This window comes from Apteryx mantelli, unplaced genomic scaffold (assembly GCF_036417845.1).
Source record: "Apteryx mantelli isolate bAptMan1 unplaced genomic scaffold, bAptMan1.hap1 HAP1_SCAFFOLD_406, whole genome shotgun sequence".
Lineage (NCBI taxonomy): Eukaryota > Metazoa > Chordata > Aves > Apterygiformes > Apterygidae > Apteryx > Apteryx mantelli.
In genome coordinates, this window is record NW_027118762.1 from 1,371 (window position 1) to 25,247 (window position 23,877).

Below are 23,877 nucleotides of genomic sequence, written 5' to 3' on the forward strand. Positions count from 1 at the left end.
CCCCATTTTCTGCTCTTTTTTACTGTTTCACTCTCGACTTTCCTTTTCCCATTTCTTTTTCTGCTGTATTTTTCCCCAATGCTCTTTTTATCTTTCTATTTTTTTGCGCTTTTTCTTCATTTTTCTATTTTTTCAGCCTCTTTTTTGCCGTTTTTTGTCAGCCGTCACTTTTTCATGTTTCCTTCTGCCGTTTTGCTCTCAGTTTTCCTCCCGTCGCCCTTTTTTCCCCCCACGTTTTGCCTTAATTTATTATTTCTTTTTTTTTTCTCTATTTTTTTTCTCCATTCCTCCCTCCTCCACCCTCCTCTTCCTCCTTCCTTCCCCCCCCCCCGGTCCCCAGTGGGGATTAGGCTGCCGCAGAGCCCCCTGGGGCGCCCGGACGCCTGGGCCCCCCCCCAGCTCTTTGAGGGGGGGGTCGGCGGCCCGGACGCCTGGGCCCCCTCCGCCGGGGCTGGGGAAGAGCAGCAGGATTAAGCGTAATCCGGCATTTTGGGGAGGGGAGGGGGGGGGATTAAGGCTGCCCCTAATCCCGGCTCCCCTCCCCGGCCAGCTGCTCTTCCCCCCCCCCCTTTTGCAATTAACAGCTGCCTAATTGCGATGGGGGCCCGGAGCATCATGGGAGTTGGGTCAAGTGGGTCGGGGGGGGTCCCCCCTGCCCCCCCCACCCCCTCCGGGTTGGTCCCTCTATAGGGAGCTGCCCCCCCCCCCAGTGGGGGCCCAGGCGTCCGGGACGCCCCCCCACCCCCCCCTTACAGCTCAGCAGGGCCCAGGCGTCCGGGGTGGAGGGGGAGGTGGGGGCTGGGCGCAGCTGGAGAGGGATGAGGGGGGGCCCCCCTGCCCCCCCCGCCCCCCCCCCGGGCCCCACCCTGCGCTCGCTGCCAGCGCCGCCGGGGACGCAGGCGTCCGAGGGACCCAGGCGTCCGGGAGCAGCCAGCCGGGCAGGTGAGCGTCCCCGGGGGGACCCAGGTGTCCGGGACCCCCCCAGGGCCCCCCCGTCCTGCCCCACACGGTGCTGGGGACCCCCAGGCCCCCCCATCCTGCCCCACATGGTGCTGGGGACCCCCAGGGCCCCCCATCCTGCCCCACACACCCCCCCCACGGTGCTGGGGACCCCCAGGGCCCCCCCATCCTGCCCCCCACACACCCCCCAAGGTGTCGGGGCCCCCCAGGGCCCCCCCGTCCTGCCCCACACCCCCCCCCACAGTGCTGGGGACACCCAGGGCCCCCCCGTCCTGCCCCACATCCCCTCCCCACAGCACTGGGGACCCCCAGGGCCCCCCCATCCTGCCCCCCCCACACCCCCATGGTGCTGGGGACCCCCAGGGCCCCCCTGTCCTGCCCCACATCCCCTCCCCATAGTGCTGGGGACCCCCAGGCCCCCCCATCCTGCCCCACATCCCCTCCCCACAATGCTGAGGACCCCCAGGGCCCCCCCGCCCTGCCCCACATGGTGCTGAGGACCCCCAGGGCACCCCCCATTCTGCCCCACATGGTGCTGGGGACCCCCAGGCCCCCCCATCCTGCCCCACACAGCACCAGGGCCCCCCCTCCTGCCCCACACGCACCCCCCATGGCACCAGGAACCCCCAGACCCCCCCCCGTCCTGCCCCACACCCCCTCCCCACAATGCTGGGGACCTCCAGGGCCCCCCCATCCTGCCCCACACCCCTTCCCCACGGTGCTGGGGACCCCCAGGGCCCCCCAATCCCGCCCCACATCCCCTCCCCACAGTGCTGGGGACCCCCAGGGACCCCCTGTCCTGCCCCACAACCCCCCCATGGCACCAGGGTCTCCCAGGGCCCCACCATCCTGCCCCACACCCCCTCCCCACAGAGTTGGGGACCCCCAGGGCCCCCCTGTCCCACCCCACACACGCTCCCCCCATGGCACCAGGGACCCCCAGGGCCTCCTCCTGCCCCCACGCTGCCCCCCCCACTCCAGCCCCCCATATCCCCCCCCCCACAGTGCTGAGGACCCCCAAGGCCTCATCCTGCCCCCCATCTCCCCCCCGCCGCAGGCCGCAACATGGAGCTGCCGCCGCTGCTGCTGCTGCTGCTGGCGACGTGGGGCTGCGGGGGGGCCGGGGGGGACCCGGCGCCCACGCAGCCGCACGCCATCCGCCTGGAGGGCGACCTGACGCTGGGGGGGCTCTTCCCGGTGCACGCGCGGGGGCCGCCGGGGGTGCCGTGCGGCGCCCTGCGGAAGGAGCAGGGCATCCAGCGCCTCGAGGCCATGCTCTACGCCCTCGACCTGGTGAACGGCGACCCGGCGCTGCTGCCCAACGTCACGCTGGGCGCCCGCATCCTCGACACGTGCTCGCGCGACACCTACGCCCTCGAGCAGGCGCTCTCCTTCGTGCAGGCCCTGCTGCAGCGCGAGGGGGGCGCCGCCGCCGAGGGGCGCTGCGCCGACGGGCGGCCCCCCCAGCGGCCCCCGCCCGAGCGCCTCGTCGGCGTCATCGGCGCCTCCGCCAGCTCCGTCTCCATCATGGTGGCCAACGTGCTGCGGCTCTTTGCGGTACGGCGCGGCCGGGGGGGGGGCTTCGGGGCCGTCGCGGAGGCCGACGTGCTGCGGTTCGGGGCGTGTTGGGGCGTGTTGGGGCCGTGTGGGACACGCGTGGGGCTCCGTCTCCATCATGGAGGCCAACGTGCTGCAGCTTTTAGGGCTACGAGGCGTGTTGGGGCGTGTTGGGGCGTGTTGGGGGCGTGTGGGACACGTGTGGGGCTCCGTCTCCATCATGGAGGCCGACGTGCTGCGGCTCTTAGGGCTACGAGGCGTGTTGGGGCGTGTTGGGGGCGTGTGGGACACGCGTGGGGCTCCGTCTCCATCATGGAGGCCAACGTGCTGCAGCTCTTAGGGCTACGAGGCGTGTTGGGGCGTGTTGGGGCGTGTTGGGGGCATGTGGGACACGCGTGGGGCTCCGTCTCCATCATGGAGGCCAACGTGCTGCAGCTCTTAGGGCTACGAGGCGTGTTGGGGCGTGTTGGGAGCGTGTGGGACATGCGTGGGGCTCCGTCTCCATCATGGAGGCCAACGTGCTGCAGCTCTTAGGGCTACGAGGCGTGTTGGGGTGTGTTGGGGCGTGTTGGGGGCGTGTGGGACACGTGTGGGGCTCCGTCTCCATCATGGAGGCCGACGTGCTGCAGCTCTTAGGGCTACGAGGCGTGTTGGGGCGTGTTGGGGCGTGTTGGGGGCGTGTGGGACACGTGTGGGGCTCCGTCTCCATCATGGAGGCCGACGTGCTGCAGCTCTTAGGGCTACGAGGCGTGTTGGGGCGTGTTGGGGCGTGTGGGAGGCGTGTGGGACACGTGTGGGGCTCCGTCTCCATCATGGAGGCCGACGTGCTGCAGCTCTTAGGGCTACGAGGCGTGTTGGGGCGTGTTGGGGCGTGTTGGGGGCGTGTGGGACACGCGTGGGGCTCCGTCTCCATCATGGAGGCCGACGTGCTGCAGCTCTTAGGGCTACGAGGCGTGTTGGGGCGTGTTGGGGCCGTGTGGGACACGCGTGGGGCTCCGTCTCCATCATGGAGGCCGACGTGCTGCGGCTCTTAGGGCTACGAGGCGTGTTGGGGCGTGTTGGGGGCGTGTGGGAGGCGTGTGGCCCCTGGCGACTCCGTGTGGAAGCATGTGGGAGGCGTGTGGCCCCTGGCAGATCCGTGTGGGAAGCGTGTGGGAGGCGTGTGGCTCCCGGCAGCTCCATGTGGGAAGCATGTGGCCCCCCCGCCCACACGTGACACGCGTGTCCCCGGACGCCTGGGTCCCCGGGGCCGGGAGCAGCTTCCAGAACCTTCTCCCCTCCCCCCCCCCCGGGGGCTAACGAGGCCCCTAATGAGGCCGGGGATGGGGGGGGCCGTTACCCAGAATCCCCCGGGGCGGCGCCAAGTGGCCAGCGGGGGATTGGGGGGGGGGGAGGGGATTAGGGAGCGCGGCGGAATCCCCGGACGCCTGGGCCCCCGTGGGTGCAGGCCTGGGCGGCACCGCTGAGCCGCGTTCCCGCTCCCGCTCCCGCTCCCTCCCTCCGGAGCAGATCCCGCAGATCAGCTCCGCGTCGACGGCTCCGGAGCTGAGCGCTGGCGGCCGCTACGAGTTCTTCTCGCGCGTGGTGCCGCCCGACTCGCAGCAGGCGCAGGCCGGGGCGGCACCGCTGAGCCGCCTTCCCGCTCCCTCTCCCTCCCTCCGGAGCAGATCCCGCAGATCAGCTACGCATCGACAGCTCCGGAGCTGAGCGCCGGCGGCCGCTACGAGTTCTTCTCGCGCGTGGTGCCGCCCGACTCGCAGCAGGCGCGCGCCGTGGTGGCGCTGGTGCGGGCCCTCGGCTGGAGCTACGTCTCCACGCTCGCCTCCCACGGCAGCTACGGCCAGAGCGGCGTCGACGCCTTCCTGCACAGCTCCCGCCAGGCCGGTCCGTCGGCGCGACGCGCTGGGGGGCACTGGGAGGCGCTGGGAGGGGCACTGGGATGGACTGGGAGGGGCTCTAGGAGGCACTGGGAGGCACTGGGATGGACTGGGAGGGGCACTGGGACACACTGGGAGGGACTGGGATGCACTGGGAGGCACTGGGAGGGACTGGGTGGGGCCCTGGGACACACTGGGAGGGACTGGGATGGACTGCAGGGCACTGGGACACACTGGGAGGGGCACTAGGAGGCACTGGGAGGCACTGGGATGGACTGGGAGCACTGGGAGGGGCTTTGGGATGGACTGGGATGGACTGGGAGGCACTGGGATGCACTGGGAGGGGCACTGGGAGGCAACTGGGATGCACTGGGAGGGGCATTGGGACAGACTGGGATGCACTGGGAGGGACTGGGAGGCACTGGGAGGCACTGGGATGCACTGGGAGGAGCACTGGGAGGGACTGGGACACACTGGGATGCACTGGGATGCACTTGGAGGCAACTGGGATGCACTGGGAGGGGCATTGGGACAGACTGGGATGCACTGGGAGGGACTGGGAGGGACTGGGAGGGGCACTGGGATGGACTGGGATGGACTGCAGGGCACTGGGACACACTGGGAGGGACTGGGAGAGGCACTGGGACACACTGGGAGGGGACTGGGAGCACTGGGAGGGGCATTGGGACAGACTGTGATGGACTGGGAGGGGCATTGGGACAGACTGGGATAGACTGGGATGGACTGGGAGGCACTAGGACAGACTGGGATGGACTGCAGGGCACTGGGACACACTGGGAGTGGCACTGGGAGGGACTGGGAGGCACTGGGAGCACTGGGAGGGGCACTGGGAGGGACTGGGATGGACTGCAGGGCACTGGGACACACTGGGAGGGGCACTGGGAGGGACTGGGACACACTGGGAGGCACTGGGAGGGGCACTGGGAGGCACTGGGATGGACTGGGAGGCACTGGGAGGGGCACTGGGAGGCACTGGGATGGACTGGGAGGCACTAGGAGGGACTGGGATGGACTGCAGGGCACTGGGACACAGTGGGAGGGACTGGGAGAGGCACTGGGATGGACTGGGAGGGGCACTGGGGTGTACTGGGAGCACTGGGAGGGGCACTGGGAGGGACTGGGACACACTGGGATGGACTGTGGGGCACTGGGAGGGGCACTGGAACAGACTGGGATGCACTGGGAGGGACTGGGAGGGACTGGGACACACTGGGAGTGACTGGGAGGGGCACTGGGACACACAGAGAGGGACTGGGAGGGGCGCTGGGAGGCACTGGGATGGACTGGGAGGCACTGGGAGCACTGGGAGGGGCACTGGGAGGCACTGGGTGGGACTGGGAGGGGCCCTGGGCTGCACTGGAAGTGGCACTGAGAGGCACTGGGATGGACTGGGAGGCACTGGGAGGGACTGGGATGCACTGGGAGGGACTGGGATGCACTGGGATGGACTGCAGGGCACTGGGACGCACTGGGAGGGACTGGGAGAGGCACTGGGACACACTGGGAGGGGACTGGGAGCACTGGGAGGGGCATTGGGACAGGCTGGGATAGACTGGGAGGGGCATTGGGACAGACTGGGATAGACTGGGATGGACTGGGAGGCACTGGGACAGACTGGGATGGACTGCAGGGCACTGGGACACACTGGGAGCGGCACTGGGAGGGACTGGGAGGCACTGGGAGCACTGGGAGGGACTGCAGGGCACTGGGATGGACTGGGAGGGGCATTGGGACACACTGGGATGGGCTGGGGGGCACTGGGAGGCACTGGGATGCACTGGGAGGCACTGGGAGGGGCATTGGGATGGACTGGGAGGCACTGGGAGGGACTGGGATGCACTGGGATGTACTGGGAGGGGCACTGGGATGGACTGGGAGGGACTGGAATGGACTGCAGGGCACTGGGAGAGGCACTGGGAGGCACTGGGAGGGACTGGGAGGGGCATTGGGACACACTGGGAGGCACTGGGATGGACTGGGAGGGGCACTGGGACGTACTGGGAGGCACTGGGAGGGGTATTGGGACAGACTGGGAGGCACTGGGATGCACTGGGATGGACTGCAGGGCACTGGGACACACTGGGAGGAACTGGGAGGAGCACTGGGCTGTACTGGGAGCACTGGGAGGGGCCCTGGGCCATACTGGAATGGACTGGGAGGGGCCCTGGGCCATACTGGGAGCATTGGGGGGGGCACTGGGGTGTACTGGGAGCACTGGGAGGGACTGGGAGCACTGGGAGGGGCACTAGGACATACTGGAATGGACTGGGAGGGGCCCTGGGCCATACTGGGAGCATTGGGCGGGGCACTGGGGTGTACTGGGAGGCACTGGGAGGGGCACTGGGAGGCACTGGGCTGGACTGGGAGCGCTCAGAGGGCACTGGGCTATACTGGGGGGGTACTGGGAGGGACTGGGTTGCACTGGGCAGGGCACTGGGCCAGACTGGGAGGGACTAGGCTGTACTGGGAGGGGCACTGGGCTGTACTGGGAGCACTGGGAGGGACTGGGAGCACTGGGAGGGGCACTGGGACACACTGGGATGGACTGGGAGGGGCCCTGGGCCATACTGGGAAGGACAAGGGTGTACTGGGAGGGGCACTGGGGTGTACTGGGAACACGGGGTCATACTGGGATGTACTGGGAGGGGCCCTGGGCCATACTGGGAAGGACAAGGGTGTACTGGGAGGGGCACTGGGGTGTACTGGGAACACGGGGTCATACTGGGATGTACTGGGAGGGGCACTGGGACACACTGGGAGGGACTGGGAGGGGCACTGGGGTGTACTGGGAGCGCTCAGAGGGCACTGGGCTATACTGCGGGGGGCACTGGGTCGTACTGGGAGGCACTGGGATGTACTGGGAGGAGCCCTGGGCCTTACTGGGAGGGAGGCAGCACCTCCCAGGGCAGCACCAGCTCCCTGGAGCCACCCGGGCCGGGCCGGGGGGGGGGGGTCGCACCAGTGCGTACCGGTGCGTACTGGTTCGTACTGGTTCATACTGGTCTATACTGGTTTATACTGGTTCGTACACAGGGGGGCTGTGCATCGCCCAGTCGATCAAGCTGCCGCGGGAGCCGGCGCCCGGCGAGTTCGCCCAGGTCGTGCGGCGCCTCATGGAGACGTCGGCCGCCCGCGCCGTCGTCCTCTTCGCCCACGAGGACGACATCCGGTACGCGCCAGTACAGACCAGTACAGACCAGTATAAACCAGTATAGGCCAGTACGCACTGGTACGGACCGGTAACACCCCCCCGGGCACCCCGGCGTAGAGCGGTAACCGCCATCAGCCCGTGTGTCCTGGTAGCGCCTGCCAGGGCGGTGTCCAGGGCGTGTTCCCCTTCCCAGTATGCACCAGTACACACCAGTATAAACCAGTACAGAGCAGTATAAACCAGTATAGACCAGTATAAACCAGTATGGACCGGTAAAAACCCCCCCGGGTGCCCTGGCATAGAGCAGTGACTGCCACCAGCCCTCCTGGTCCGGTAGCGCCTGCCGGGGCAGCGTCCGGGACATGTCCCCCTTCCCAGTACACACCAGTACAGACCAGTACAAACCAGTATGGACCAGTATGGACCGATACAGACCGGTAACACCCCTCCCGGGCGCCCCAGCATAGAGCGGTGACCACCACCAGCCCTCCTGGTCTGGTAGCGCCTGCCGGGGCGGCGTCCGGGACATGTTCCCCTTCCCAGTACACACCAGTACAGACCAGTATAAACCAGTATGGACCAGTATGGACCGATACAGACCGGTAACACCCCTCCCGGGCGCCCCGGCATAGAGCGGTGACCACCACCAGCCCTCCTGGTCTGGTAGCGCCTGCCGGGGCGGCGTCCGGGACATGTTCCCCTTCCCAGTACACACCAGTACAGACCAGTATAAACCAGTAGGGACCAGTATGGACCGGTACAGACCGGTAACAACCCCCCCGGGCACCCTGGGATAGAGCAGTAACCACCACCAGCCCTCCTGGTCCGGTAGCGCCTGCTGGGGCGGCGTCTGGCGTGTGTCCCCCTTCCCAGTACACACCAGTATAAACCAGTATAAACCAGTACAGACCAGTATAAACCAGTATGGACCGGTAAAACCCCCCCCGGGTGCCCTGGCATAGAGCAGTGACTGCCACCAGCCCTCCTGGTCCGGTAGCGCCTGCCAGGGCGGTGTCCAGTGCGTGTTCCCCTTCCCAGTATGCACCAGTACGGACCAGTATAAACCAGTACAGGCCAGTATAAACCAGTACGGACCGGTAAACCCCCCCCCGGGTGCCCCGGCATAGAGCGGTAACTGCCACCAGCCCTCCTGGTCCGGTAGCGCTTGCTGGGGCGGTATCCAGCACCTCTCCCCCTTCCCAGTACACACCAGTACAGACCAGTATAAACCAGTAGGGACCAGTATAAACCAGTATAGACCAGTATAAACCAGTATGGACCGGTAAAAACCCCCCCCGGGCACCCTGGGATAGAGCGGTAACCGCCACCAGCCCTCCTGGTCCGGTAGCGCCTGCCGGGGCGGCGTCTGGCGTGTGTCCCCCGTCCCAGTACGCACCAGTAGGGACCAGTATAAACCAGTACAGACCAGTATAAACCAGTACGGACCAGTAAAACCCCCCCCGGGCGTCCCGGCATAGAGCGGTGACCGCCACCAGCCCTCCTGGTCCGGTAGCGCTTGCTGGGGCAGTATCCAGCACCTCTCCCCCTTCCCAGTACACACCAGTACAGACCAGTATAAACCAGTACAGACCAGTATAGACCAGTAACACCCCCCCCAGCTCCCCCAGTACAGAGCGGTAGCTGCCGCCTGCCCCCTAACCCCCCCGAGGGGCCCAGTCCCTCCCAGTCCCTCCCAGTTGGGCCCAGTAACCCCCCAGTCTGTCCCAGTCCCCCTCCCAGTCCCTCCCAGTAGGGCCCAGACCCCTCCCAGTCCCTCCCAGTCCCTCCCAGTTGGGCCCAGACCCCTCCCAGTCCCTCCCAGTCCCTCCCAGTTGGGCCCAGTCCCCCTCCCAGTCCCTCCCAGTCCATCCCAGTCCATCCCAGTGCCCCCCCAGTCCCCCTGAGTTGGGCCCAGACCCCTCCCAGTCCCCCCCAGTGAGGCCCCAGTCCCTCCCAGTCCATCCCAGTCCCTCCCAGTTGGGCTCAGTCCCCCTCCCAGTCTCTCCGGGTCCATCCCAGTCCATCCCAGTCCATCCCAGTCCCTCCCAGTTGGGCCCAGTCCCCCCTCCCACTCCATCCCAGTCCCTCCCAGTCCATCCCAGTGCCCCCAGTCCCACTCCCAGTCCGTCCCAGTCCGTCCCAGTGCCTCCCAGTGCCCCCCCAGTCCCCCTCTCAGTCCGTCCCAGTCCATCCCAGTGCCTCCCAGTGCCCCCCAGTCCCCCTCCCAGTCCGTCCCAGTCCCTCCCAGTGCCTCCCAGTGCCCCCCCAGTCCCCCTCTCAGTCCGTCCCAGTCCGTCCCAGTGCCTCCCAGTGCCCCCCAGTCCCCCTCCCAGTCCGTCCCAGTCCCTCCCAGTGCCTCCCAGTGCCCCCCCAGTCCCCCTCCCAGTCCGTCCCAGTCCCTCCCAGTGCCTCCCAGTGCCCCCCCAGTCCCCCTCTCAGTCCGTCCCAGTCCGTCCCAGTGCCTCCTAGTGCCCCCCAGTCCCACTCCCAGTCCCTCCCAGTCCCTCACAGTGCCCCCCAGTCCCACTCCCAGTCCGTTCCAGTCCCTCCCAGTCCCTCCCAGTCCATCCCAGTGCCTCCCAGTCCCCCCCCGCGACGCCGCGGGGCTGACGGCAGCGTTGCGCTCGCAGGCGGCTGCTGGCGGCGACGGCTCGCGCCAACCTCTCGGGCCACTTCGCCTGGGTCGGCTCCGACAGCTGGGGGGCCAAGATGGCGCCCGTGCAGGGCCTGGAGGCGGCGGCGCAGGGCGCCATCACCGTGCTGCCCACGCGCGCCTCCCTCCCCGGTGAGTGAGGGCCCCACGGCTGCCCCACGGCGCTGCGACCCACGGCTGCCCCACGGCGGCGTCCCCGTCACGGGTGGGGGTGGGGAGGGAGGGGGCCAAGATGGCGCCCGCGCAGGGCCCGGAGGAGGCGGAGCCACGGCGTGACCCCTAGCGCCACCCGTAGCACCCCACGGCGTGACCCACGGCGTGACCCCTAGCGCCACCCGTAGCGCCCCACGGCGTGACCCACGGCGTGACCCCTAGCGCCACCCGTAGCGCCCCACGGTGTCACCCATAGCGTGACCCCTAGCGCCACCCGTAGCGCCCCACGGCGTGACCCATAGCGTGACCCCTAGCGCCACCCGTAGCACCCCACGGTGTGACCCATAGCGTGACCCCTAGCGCCACCCACAGTGTGACCCATAGCACCACCCTATGGCCTGCCCCATGGCCTGCCCCACGGCATGACCCGTAGCACCCTGTGACGTGACCCACGGCGTGACCCCGCGGCGCAACCCGTAGCGCCACCCATAGCACCCTACGGCGCGACCCACAGCACGACCCATGGCGTGACCCACGGCGTGACCCATAGCCCCCCCGCTGTGGGGCTGCCCCCTAACCCCGCCCCCTGCCCCATGATGCCGTGGGGCTGACCCCACCCCCCTGTGCCCTTCATGGCACCGTGGGGCTGATGCTCCCAGCGCCCCCATGATGCCATGGGGCTGACTCCGCCCCCTGCACCCCCTGTGACGCTGTGGGGCTGACCCCGCCCCCTGTGCCCACCATGATGCTGTGGGGCTGACCCCACCCCCTGCCCCATGGCGCCGTGGGGCTGACCCCACCCCCTGCGCCCCCATGATGCCATGGGGCTGACCCCACCCCCTGCACCCCCCATGATGCCATGGGGCTGACTTTGCCCCCTGCCCCCTGGTGCTGTGGGGCTGACCCCACCCCTGCGCCCCCCCCCATGACACCGTGGGGCTGACCCCACCCCCTGGCGCTGTGGGGCTGACTCCGCCCCCACACCCCCCCGTGATGCCGTGGGGCTGACCCCGCCCCCTGCCCCGCCCCCCGTGACGCCGTGGGGGGCGGGGGTGGGGGGGGGGGCGCAGGCTTCGACGCCTACTTCCAGTCGCGCTCGCTGGAGAACAACCGCCGCAACCGCTGGTTCCACGAGTTCTGGGAGGAGGAGTTCGCCTGCCGCCTGCCCCGCCCCGGCCCCGCCCCCGCCCCGCCCCCCGGCGGCCAGGCCCCGCCCCGCAAGTGCACGGGTAAGCTGCTGCTCCCCCCCTGCACATGCCCAGGCCCCGCCCCCCGGCGGCCAGGCCCCGCCCCCGCCCCGCATGTGCACAGGGAGGCTGCTCCCCCCTGCACACACACACACGTGCCCAGGCCCCGCCCCCCGCGCCCAGGCCCCGCCCCTGCCCTGCAAGTGCACAGGGAGGCTGCTCCCTGGCCCCGCCCCCCTGGCGCCCTGGCCCCGCCCCTTCCCTGCAAGTGCACAGGTAGGCTGCTCACACACACACACACGCCCAGGCCCCGCCCCCCGGCGCCCAGGCCCCGCCCCCTCCCCGCAAGTGCACAGGGAGGCTGCTCCCCCCCCATACACATGCCCAGGCCCCGCCCCCCGGCGCCCAGGCCCCGCCCCTTCCCTGCAAGTGCACAGGTAGGCTGCTCCCCCCCACGCACGCCCAGGCCCCGCCCCCCGGCGCCCAGGCCCCGCCCCTTCCCTGCAAGTGCACAGGGAGGCTGCTCCCCCCCCACACACACGCCCAGGCCCCGCCCCCCGGCGCCCAGGCCCCGCCCCTTCCCTGCAAGTGCACAGGTAGGCTGCTCCCCCCCACGCACGCCCAGGCCCCGCCCCCCGGCGCCCAGGCCCCGCCCCTGCCCTGCAAGTGCACAGGGAGGCTGCTCCCCCCCCCACACACGCCCAGGCCCCGCCCCCCGCGCCCAGGCCCCGCCCCTTCCCTGCAAGTGCACAGGTAGGCTGCCCCCCGGGCAGGCCCCGCCCCTCGGCACCCAGGCCCCGCCCCCCGGGCAGGCCCCACCCCACGGCGCCGTCCCCCCTGCCCCACCCGTGGGGCACCCCCGGCTCGCTGCCCCACACACATCTAGCACCCATAGGTGCCTGCCCCACACTTATAGCACCCATAGGTGCCTGCCCCACACGTGGGGGACCCGCAACACCCCCCCACATCCCCCAGCCCCATAGCGCGGAGCCCCCAGGTGCCTCCTTCTCCCCCCGCCCCCCCGCCCCATTGCATCCCCGTGTCCCCGCCCCACGGGGGGCACCCATGGGCCCCCGCCCCACACATCGAGCACCCATAGGTGCCTGCCCCACACGCGGGGGACCCACATCCGCCCCCCCCCCCAGCCCCATAGCGCGGCGCCCCCAGCTCGCCCCTCCGCCACGTTGCGTCCCCGCGTCCCTGCCCCGCCGCGGGGCACCCGCGGGCGCTGAGGCCCCGGTGCCCCCCCCCCCCACGCACCCCCCGGCGACGCCACGCGTGTGGGGCAGGGCGGGAGCGGGTGGGCCGCGACGCGCCCTACGAGCAGGAGGGCAAGGTGCAGTTCGTGGTGGACGCGGTGCTGGCGATGGCGCGGGCGCTGCACGCCCTGCTCGCCGAGGACTGTCCCCAGCGGCCCCCCCACGGCGGCGGCTTCGGCCTCTGCCCCCGCGCCGCCCCCCCCGACGGCCGCCGCCTCCTCGCCCACATCCGCCGCCTCGCCTTCAACGGTGCGCGGCGCCGGGGGGCACTGGGAGGGCACTGGGAGGGACTGGGAGGGAGTTGGGGGGACTGGGGGGCACTGGGAGGGACTGGGAGGCACTGGGAGGGGATTGGGGGGACTGGGAGGAGATTACGGGGGCACTGGGGGGGACTGGGATGGGACTGGGGGGACTGGGAGGCACTGGGAGGGGATTAGGGGGCACTGGGAGGGGGTTGGGGGGAACTGGGAGCCACTGGGAGGGGGACTGGGGGGCACTGGGAGGAGATTAGGGGGGGACTGGGAGGGGATTGGGGGAACTGGGAGGGACTGGGAGAGGATTAGGGGGCACTGGGAAGCACTGGGAGGGAGTTAGGGGGAACTGGGGGGGATTGGGGGGGACTGGGAGGGGGTTAGGGGGGACTGGGGGGGGGACTGGGGGGGACTGGGAGAGGGTTAGGGGGAACTGGGATGGACTGGGAGGGACTGGGAAGGGATTGGGGGGCACTGGGAGGGACTGGGAGGGGGTTAGGGGGAACTGGGAGGGGACTAGGGGAACTGGGAGGGGATTGGGGGTACTGGGAGGGGATTAAGAGGGACTGGGAGGGACTGGGAGGGACTGGGAGAGGATTAGGGGGCACTGGGGGGGACTGGGAGGGGATTAAGAGGGACTGGGATGAACTGGGAGGGACTGGGATGGGACTAGGGGGGACTGGGAGGGACTGGGGGGCACTGGGAGGAGGGTGGGGGGTAATGGGAAGGGATTGGGAGCAGACTGGGGGCAACTGGGAGGGAACTGGGAGAAGATTAGGGGGGACTGGGATGGACTGGAAGGGGGACTGGTTTATACTGGGCCATACTGGGAGCACCGGCTGCTGCGCCAACCCGCGGCCTCCCGCCGGGGAGGTTCGGGCAGGACGGCCCCAGTCCGCACTGGTTTATACTGGTGCGCCCCAGTGCGAACCGGTCCCGACAGGGGCGCACTGGTGCATACTGGTGCGTACTGGTTTGTACTGGTTTGAACTGGTCGGTACTGGGGCGCAGGGAGCGCGGGGACGCCGGTGAGCTTCAACGCGAACGGCGACGCGCCGGGGCGCTACGACATCTTCCAGTTCCAGGCGCCCGACGGCTCCGGCGGCTCCTACCGGCCCGTGGGCACCTGGGTGCAGGGGGCGCTGCGGCTGCGGGTGCGCCCGGACGCCTGGGCCCCTTCCCTGCACCCCCCCCGGACGCCTGGGCCCCTTCCTCTGCACCCCCCCCCGGACGCCTGGGCCCCTTCCCTGCACCCCCCCCCCCGGACGCCTGGGCCCCTTCCCTGCACCCCCCCCCCGGACGCCTGGGCCCCTTCCCTGCACCCCCCCCGGACGCCTGGGCCCCTTCCCGGGACTCCTGGGACCTTCCCCGCCCGGACGCCTGGGCCCCTTCCCCTGCACCCACCCGGACGCCTGGGCCCCTTCCCCGCCCGGACGCCTGGGCCCCTTCCCCTGCACCTCCCCCGGACGCCTGGGCCCCTTCCCTGCACCCCCCCCCGGACGCCTGGGCCCCTTCCCTGCACCCCCCCCGGACGCCTGGGCCCCTTCCTGCCCGCCCGGACGCCTGGGCCCCTTCCCTGCACCCCCCCCCCGGACGCCTGGGCCCCTTCCCGGGACTCCTGGGACCTTCCCCACCCGGACGCCTGGGCCCCTTCCTGCCCGCCCGGACGCCTGGGCCCCTTCCCTGCACCCCCCCCGGACGCCTGGGCCCCTTCCCTGCACCCCCCCGGACGCCTGGGCCCCTTCCCCGCCCGGACGCCTGGGCCCCTTCCCTGCACCCCCCCCCCGGACGCCTGGGCCCCTTCCCTGCGCCTCCCCCGGACGCCTGGGCCCCTTCCCTGCACCCCCCCCCGGACGCCTGGGCCCCTTCCCTGCACCCCCCCCCCGGACGCCTGGGCCCCTTCCCTGCACCCCCCCCCCGGACGCCTGGGCCCCTTCCCTGCACCTCCCCCGGACGCCTGGGCCCCTTCCCTGCTCCTCCCCCCGGACGCCTGGGCCCCTTCCCCGCCCGGACGCCTGGGCCCCTTCCCTGCTCCTCCCCCAGACGCCTGGGCCCCTTCCCTGCACCCCCCCCGGACGCCTGGGCCCCTTCCCTGCACCCCGCCCGGACGCCTGGGCCCCTTCCCCACCCGGACGCCTGGGCCCCTTCCCTGCACCCCGCCCGGACGCCTGGGCCCCTTCCCTGCACCCCCCCGGACGCCTGGGCCCCTTCCCTGCCCGGACGCCTGGGCCCCTTCCCTGCACCGCCCGGATGCCTGGGCCCCTTCCCGGGACTCCTGGGACCTTCCCCTCCCGGACGCCTGGGCCCCTTCCTCTGCACCCCCCCCCGGACGCCTGGGCCCCTTCCTCTGCACCCCCCGGACGCCTGGGCCCCTTCCCTGCGCCTCCCCCGGACGCCTGGGCCCCTTCCCTGCACCCCCCCCCGGACGCCTGGGCCCCTCCTGCCCGCCCGGATGCCTGGGCCCCTTCCCTGCACCCCCCCCCCCGGACGCCTGGGCCCCTTCCTCTGCACCCCCTGGACGCCTGGGCCCCTTCCTCTGCACCCCCTGGACGCCTGGGCCCCTTCCCCTCGGACGCCTGGGCCCCTTCCTGCCCGCCCGGACGCCTGGGCCCCTTCCCCCCGGACGCCTGGGCCCCTTCCCCGCCCGGACGCCTGGGCCCCTTCCCTGCACCCCCCCCCGGACGCCTGGGCCCCTTCCCCGCCCGGACGCCTGGGCCCCTTCCCTGCACCCCCCCCCGGACGCCTGGGCCCCTTCCTGCCCGGACGCCTGGGCCCCTTCCCGGACGCCTGGGCCCCTTCCCCTCGGACGCCTGGGCCCCTTCCCCTGCACCCCCCCCGGACGCCTGGGCCCCTTCCCTTCCCCACCCGGACGCCTGGGCCCCTTCCTCTGCACCCCCCGGACGCCTGGGCCCCTTCCCCACCCGGACGCCTGGGCCCCTTCCCTGCACCCCCCCGGACGCCTGGGCCCCTTCCCTGCCCGGACGCCTGGGCCCCTTCCCTGCACCCCCCCCCGGACGCCTGGGCCCCTTCCTGCCCGGACGCCTGGGCCCCTTCCCTGCACCCCCCCCCCGGACGCCTGGGCCCCTTCCTGCCCGGACGCCTGGGCCCCTTCCCCCCCCCGGACGCCTGGGCCCCTTCCCCTCGGACGCCTGGGCCCCTTTCCTGCACCCCCCCCGGACGCCTGGGCCCCTTCCCCGCCCGGACGCCTGGGCCCCTTCCCCTCGGACGCCTGGGCCCCTTTCCTGCACCCCCCCCGGACGCCTGGGCCCCTTCCCCGCCCCGGACGCCTGGGCCCCTTCCCTGCACCCCCCCCCGGACACCTGGGCCCCTTCCCTGCCCGGACGCCTGGGCCCCTTCCCTGCACCCCCCCGGACGCCTGGGCCCCTTCCTCCGCACCCCCCCCGGACGCCTGGGCCCCTTCCCTGCACCCCCCCCCGGACGCCTGGGCCCCTTCCCTGCGCCTCCCCCGGACGCCTGGGCCCCTTCCCCACCCGGACGCCTGGGCCCCTTCCCTGCACCCCCCGGACGCCTGGGCCCCTTCCCCGCCCGGACGCCTGGGCCCCTTCCCTGCACCCCCCCCCCGGACGCCTGGGCCCCTTCCCCGCCGGACGCCTGGGCCCCTTCCCCCCGGACGCCTGGGCCCCTTCCCTGCACCCCCCTGGACGCCTGGGCCCCTTCCTCTGCACCCCCCGGACGCCTGGGCCCCTTCCCCGCCCGGACGCCTGGGCCCCTTCCCTGCACCCCCCCCCCGGACGCCTGGGCCCCTTCCCCTCGGACGCCTGGGCCCCTTCCCCCCGGACGCCTGGGCCCCTTCCCTGCACCCCCCTGGACGCCTGGGCCCCTTCCCCTGCACCCCCCTGGACGCCTGGGCCCCTTCCCCTCGGACGCCTGGGCCCCTTCCCTGCACCGCCCCGGATGCCTGGGCCCCTTCCCGGGACTCCTGGGACCTTCCCCTCCCGGACGCCTGGGCCCCTTCCTCTGCGTCCCCCCGGACGCCTGGGCCCCTCCTGCCCTGCACCCCCCCCCCCCGGACGCCTGGGCCCCTCCTGCCCTGCACCCCCCCCGGACGCCTGGGCCCCTTCCCCGCCTGGACGCCTGGGCCCCTTCCTCTGCACCCCCCACCCGGACACCTGGGCCCCTTCCCCTCGGACGCCTGGGCCCCTTTCCTGGATGCCTCAATCCCTTCCCGGACGCCTGGGCCCCTTCCCTGGATTCCTGGGCCCTTTCCCGGACACCTGGGTCCCTTTCCTGGACGCCTGGGCCCCCTGAGCAAATGTGGGGGTTCCCTATCGTATCCTGGACGCCTGGGCCCCCTCGGGGGGAGGTTCCCCCACCCCTTCCCGGACGCCTGGGCCCCCTGAACGAGTGTGGGGGGGGGGGGGTTCCCTTCCCGGACGCCTGGGCCCCCTGAACGAGTGTGTCCAAGTTCCCTTCCCGGACGCCTGGGCCCCCTCGGGGGGGGGTTCCCCTCCCGGACGCCTGGGCCCCCCGCGCGTGGGTGCCGACCCGCCGTTCCTCTCTCCCCGCAGACGGAAGAGATGCGATGGGGCGCGAGCGGCGCGTCGTCCTCGTCCTCGTCCTCGTCCTCGTCCTCGCCGCCGCCGTCGGCCTGCAGCCGGCCGTGCGGCGCCGGCGAGCGCAAGCGGCCCGTGGAAGGGGTGCCGTGCTGCTGGCACTGCGAGGCCTGCACGGGCTGGCGCTACCGCGCCGACGCCTTCACGTGCCGCCCGTGCGCCCCGGGCAGCCGGCCGGCGGCCGACCGCGCCGCCTGCCGCCCCACGCCGCTGCTGCGCCTCGCCTGGCGCTCGCCCTGGGCCGCCGCCCCGCTGGCGCTCGCCGCCGCCGGCCTCGCCGCCACCGCCGTCGTGCTCGCCGCCTTCGCCCGCCACCCGCGACACGCCCGTCGTGCGGGCGGCGGGCCGCGAGCTCAGCTACGCGCTGCTCGCCGGCATCGCCCTCGTCTACGCCGGCACCTTCCCCATGGTGGCCGAGCCGGGCGTCGCCGTCTGCGCCCTGCGCCGCCTCTTCCTCGGCTTCGGCATGAGCGTCACCTACGCCGCCCTGCTCACCAAGACCAACCGCATCTACCGCATCTTCGAGCAGGGTGAGTCTGGAGAGGGGCCCAGGCGTCCGGGTGTGTGGGGGGAAACGGGACTCAGGAGGGGCCCAGGCGTCCGGGCGGGGAGCGTCCCCGGCGCCGCCCTGCTCACCGAGACCGACCGCATCTACCGCATCTTCGAGCAGGGTGAGTCTGGGAAAGGGCCCAGGCGTCCGGGTGTGGGGGGAAACAGGGCTCAGGAGGGGCCCAGGCGTCCGGGCAGGGGCCCAGGCGTCCGGGCAGGAGCGTCCCCGGCGCCTCCCTGCTCACCGAGACCGACTGCATCTACCGCATCTTCGAGCAGGGTGAGTCTGGGAAAGGGCCCAGGCGTCCGGGAAAGGGCCCAGGCGTCCGGGTTTGGGGGGAAACGGGACTCAGGAGGGGCCCAGGCGTCCGGGCGGGAGCGTCCCCGGCGCCGCCCTGCTCACCGAGACCGACCCGCATCTACCGCATCTTCGAGCAGGGTGAGTCTGTGCGGGGCCCAGGCGTCCGGGAAAGGCCCAGGCGTCCGGGTTTGGGGGGAAATGGGACTCGAGAGGGGCCCAGGCGTCCGGGAAAAGGGCCCAGGCGTCCGGGAAAGGGCCCAAGAGTCCAGGTTTGGGGGAAACGGGACTCAGGAGGGGCCCAGGCGTCCGGGCGGGAGCATCCCCGGCGCCCCCCGGCTCACCGAGACCAACCGCATCTACTGCATCTTCGAGCAGGGTGAGTCTGGAGAGGGGCCCAGGCATCCAGGAAAGGGCCCAGGAGTCTGGGAAAGGGCCCAGGCGTCCGGGTGTGGGGGGAAACAGGACTCAGGAGGGGGCCCAGGAGTCCGGGCGGGAGCGTCCCCGGCGCCGCCCTGCTCACCGAGACCAACCGCATCTACCGCATCTTCGAGCAGGGTGAGTCTGGGGGGGGCCAGGCGTCCGGGAAAGGGCCCAGGAGTCTGGGAAAGGGCCCAGGCGTCCGGGTTTGGGGGGAAATGGGACTCGAGAGGGGCCCAGGCGTCCAGGAAAAGGGCCCAGGCGTCCGGGAAAAGGGCCCAGGAGTCCGGGAAAGGGCCCAGGCGTCCGGGAAAGGGCCCAGGCATCCGGGTGTGGGGGGAAACAGGACTCAGGAGGGGCCCAGGAGTCCGGGCAGGGGCCCAGGCGTCCGGGCAGGAGCGTCCCCGGCGCCGCCCTGCTCACCGAGACCGACTGCATCTACCGCATCTTCGAGCAGGGTGAGTCTGGGAAAGGGCCCAGGCGTCCGGGAAAGGGCCCAGGCGTCCGGGTTTGGGGGGAAACGGGACTTGGCAGGGGCCCAGGCGTCCGGGCGGGAGCGTCCCCGGCGCCGCCCTGCTCACCGAGACCGACCGCATCTACCGCATCTTCGAGCAGAGTGAGTCTGGGAAAGGGCCCAGGCGTCCGGGAAAGGGCCCAGGCGTCCAGGTTTGGGGGGAAACGGGACTCAGGAGGGGCCCAGGAGTCCGGGCAGGGGCCCAGGCGTCCGGGCGGGAGCGTCCCCGGTGCCGCCCTACTCACCGAGACCAACCGCATCTACCACATCTTCGAGCAGGGTGAGTCTGGGGGGGGCCCAGGCATCCGGGGAAAGGGCCCAGGAGTCCGGGGAAAGGGCCCAGGAGTCCGGGAAAGGGCCCAGGAGTCTGGGCGTGGGGGGGAAACGCAACTCGGAGGGGCCCAGGCGTCCGGGTTTGGGGGAAACGGGACTCGGAGGGGCCCAGGCGTCCGGGTTTGGGGGGGAAACGGGACTCGGAGGGGCCCAGGCGTCCGGGCAGGGGCCCAGGCGTCCGGGCAGGAGCGTCCCCGGCGCCTCCCTGCTCACCGAGACCGACCGCATCTACCGCATCTTCGAGCAGGGTGAGTCTGGGGGGGGGGGGCCCAGGCGTCCGGGAAAGGGCCCAGGCGTCCGGGAAAGGGCCCAGGAGTCCGGGTTTGGGGGGAAAACAGGACTCAGGAGGGGCCCAGGCGTCCGGGCGGGAGCGTCCCCAGCGCCACCCTGCTCATCGAGACCGACCGCATCTACCGCATCTTCGAGCAGGGTGAGTCTGTGCGGGGCCCAGGCGTCCGGGAAAGGGCCCAGGAGTCCGGGAAAGGGCCCAGGCGTCCGGGTTTGGGGGGAAATGGGACTCGAGAGGGGCCCAGGCGTCCTGGAAAAGGGCCCAGGCGTCCGGGAAAGGGCCCAAGAGTCCAGGTTTGGGGGAAATGGGACTCAGGAGGGGCCCAGGAGTCCGGGCAGGGGCCCAGGCGTCCGGGCGGGAGCGTCCCCGGCGCCGCCCTGCTCACCAAGACCGACCGCATCTACCGCATCTTTGAGCAGGGTGAGTCTGGGAAAGGGCCCAGGCGTCCGGGAAAGGGCCCAGGCGTCCGGGGAAAGGGCCCAGGCATCCGGGAAAGGGCCCAGGAGTCCGGGTTTGGGGGAAACGGGACTCAGGAGGGGCCCAGGCGTCCGGGCAGGGGCCCAGGCGTCCAGGCAGGAGCGTCACCTACGCTGCCCTGCTCACCAAGACCAACCGCATCTACCGCATCTTCGAGCAGGGTGAGTCTGGGAAAGGGCCCAGGCGTCCGGGTGTGGGGGGAAACGGGACTCGGCAGGGGCCCAGGCGTCCGGGCGGGAGCGTCCCCGGCGCCTCCCTGCTCACCGAGACCGACTGCATCTACCGCATCTTCGAGCAGGGTGAGTCTGGGGGGGGGCCCAGGCGTCCGGGAAAGGGCCCAGGAGTCTGGGAAAGGGCCCAGGAGTCCAGGTTTGGGGGAAACGGGACTCAGGAGGGGCCCAGGAGCCCGGGCAGGGGCCCAGGCGTCCGGGCGGGAGCGTCCCGGCGCCACCCTGCTCACTGAGACCAACTGCATCTACCGCATCTTCGAGCAGGGTGAGTCTGGGGGGGGGGGGCCCAGGCGTCCGGGAAAGGGCCCAGGAGTCTGGGAAAGGGCCCAGGCGTCCGGGTTTGGGGGGAAACGGGACTCGGGAGGGGCCCAGGCGTCCGGGCGGGAGCATCCCCAGCGCCACCCTGCTCACCGAGACCGACCGCATCTACCGCATCTTCGAGCAGGGTGAGTCTGTGCGGGGCCCAGGCGTCCGGGAAAGGGCCAGGAGTCTGGGAAAGGGCCCAGGAGTCCAGGAAAGGGCCCAGGCGTCCGGGAAAGGGCCCAGGCGTCCGGGTGTGGGGGGGGAAACGGGACTCAGGAGGGGCCCAGGCGTCCGGGCGGGAGCGTCCCCGGCGCCGCCCTACTCACCGAGACCAACCGCATCTACCGCATCTTCGAGCAGGGTGAGTCTGGGAAAGGGCCCAGGCGTCCGGGTTTGGGGGGAAACGGGACTCGGGAGGGGCCCAGGCGTCCGGGCGGGAGCATCCCCAGCGCCACCCTGCTCACCGAGACCGACCGCATCTACCGCATCTTCGAGCAGGGTGAGTCTGTGCGGGGCCCAGGCGTCCGGGAAAGGGCCCAGGCGTCCGGGAAAGGGCCCAGGCGTCCGGGAAAGGGCCCAGGCGTCCGGGAAAGGGCCCAGGAGTCTGGGAAAGGGCCCAGGAGTCTGGGAAAGGGCCCAGGCGTCCGGGAAAGGGCCCAGGAGTCTGGGAAAGGGGCCCAGGCATCCGGGAAAGGGCCCAGGCATCCGGGGAAAGAGCCCAGGCATCCGGGAAAGGGCCCAGGCATCTGGGAAAGGGCCCAGGCGTCCGGGTGTGGGGGGAAACGGGACTCAGGAGGGGCCCAGGCGTCCGGGCGGGAGCGTCCCCAGCGCCACCCTGCTCACCGAGACCAACCGCATCTACCGCATCTTCGAGCAGGGTGAGTCTGGGAGGGGCCCAGGCGTCCGGGGAAAGGGCCCAGGAGTCTGGGAAAGGGCCCAGGCGTCCGGGTTTGGGGGGAAATGGGACTCGAGAGGGGCCCAGGCGTCCGGGCGGGAGCGTCCCCGGCGCCGCCCTGCTCACCGAGACCGACCGCATCTACCGCATCTTCGAGCAGGGTGAGTCTGGGAGGGGCCCAGGCGTCCGGGAAAGGGCCCAGGAGTCTGGGAAAGGGCCCAGGCGTCCGGGTTTGGGGGGAAATGGGACTCGGGAGGGGCCCAGGCGTCCGGGCGGGAGCATCCCTGGTGCCTCCCTGCTCACCGAGACCGACCGCATCTACCGCATCTTCGAGCAGGGTGAGTCTGGGGGGGGCCCAGGCGTCCGGGCCGCCCCCTCCGCGCCCGCGCAAAGGGGCCCAGGCGTCCGGGCAGGGGGGGCCCAGGCGTCCGAGCAGGGGCCCAGGCGTCCGGGTCCCCCTTTAACCCCCCCCGTCTCCCCACGTTTCTCCCCACACAGGGAAGCGCTCGGTGACGCCACCACATTACTCAGCGCAGGGGCGAGCGGGGGGGGCCCAGGCGTCCGGGCCGCCCCCTCCGCTCCCACGCAAAGGGGGCCCAGGCGTCCGGGCACCCCTCTTTAACACCCCCTCCCCGTGTTTCCCCCCCACCCCCCGCGCAGGGAAGCGCTCGGTGACGCCGCCGCGCTTCATCAGCCCCCGCTCGCAGCTGGCCATCACGTTCGGCCTGAGCTCCGTGCAGCTGGTGGCGGCGGGCGCCTGGCTGGCGCTGCGGCCGCCGCACGCCGTCGTCGACTACGAGGCGGCCGCCGGCGCCGACCCCACGCGCGCCCGGGCCGTGCTGCGCTGCGACATGGCCGAGGGCGCCACGCTGGGCGCCTTGGCCTACGCCCTGCTCCTCATGCTCACCTGCACCGTCTACGCCGTCAAGGCGCGCGCCGTCCCCGAGGCCTTCAACGAGGCCAAGCCCATCGGCTTCGCCATGTACACCACCTGCGTCGTCTGGCTCGCCTTCGGCCCCATCTTCTTCGGAGCCGCCCAGAGCGCCGAGCGGGTGAGCGGCGGCGCCTCCGCGGGGGCCCAGGCGTCCGGGAGGGGCCCAGGCGTCCAGGCGGTCGGGGGATGGAGGCGGTTGGGGACACCGGGGTGGCCACAGGAGACGCAAAGCCGGGGGACGTGGGATTTTGGAGGGGGACGTGGGTGTTTGGAGGGGCCCAGGCGTCCGGGGAGGGGCCCAGGTGTCCAGGAGGGGCCCAGGCGTCCGGGTGGTCGAGGGATGGAGGCGTTTGGGGACACCGGGGTGGTCCACAGGGGACGCAAAGCCGGGGGATGTGGGATTTTGGAGGGGGACGTGGGTGTTTGGAGGGGCCCAGGCGTCCGGGAGGGACCCAGGTGTCCAGGGAGGGGCCCAGGTGTCCGGGAGGGGCCCAGGAGTCCGGGAGGGGCCCAGGCGTCCGGGCGGTCGGGGGATGGAGGTGCTTGGGGACACCGGGGTGGCCCACAGGGGATGCAAAGACGGGGGACGTGCGACTTCAGAGGGGGACGTGGGTGTTTGGAGGGGCCCAGGCGTCCAGGAGGGGGCCCAGGAGTCCGGGACGGGCCCAGGCGTCCGGGAGGGACCCGGGCGGTCGGGGGATGGAGGCGTTTGGGGACACCAGGGTGGCCCACAGGGGACACAAAGATAGGGGACGTGGGATTTTGGAGGGGGACGTGGGTGTTTGGAGGGGCCCAGGCGTCCAGGAGGCCACACGCCGGGGGGGGGGGGGGAGGGATCCTCGTGCAAATCGTGTGGCTGCTGTGCGAGGCCCCGTCCTCACGTGAGCCCCTCGTGCGAGACCCTCGTGTGAGACCCTCGTGTGAGACCCTCGTGCGAAGCCACGTGAAACCCTCGTGCGAGGCCCCATGTGACCCTCGTGCAAGACCCTCGA

The 23,877-nt window shown here is 71.7% G+C and overlaps 1 protein-coding gene and 1 pseudogene across 1 annotated transcript; one reads left to right on the forward strand and one right to left on the reverse strand.

Moving 5' to 3' along the window:
* Positions 1-2,025: 2,025 nt before the first annotated feature.
* LOC136996556 (metabotropic glutamate receptor 6-like) lies at positions 2,026-23,145 on the forward strand (annotated as a pseudogene).
* On the reverse strand, positions 4,640-6,556 carry LOC136996555 (uncharacterized). The gene is made up of 4 exons (XM_067317448.1): positions 6,368-6,556; positions 6,073-6,264; positions 5,773-5,915; positions 4,640-4,763 (listed from the first exon to the last, which is right to left on the reverse strand). The coding sequence occupies exons 1-4, from the start codon at positions 6,554-6,556 to the stop codon at positions 4,640-4,642; spliced, it is 648 nt and encodes a 215-aa protein (XP_067173549.1).
* Positions 23,146-23,877: the final 732 nt, after the last annotated feature.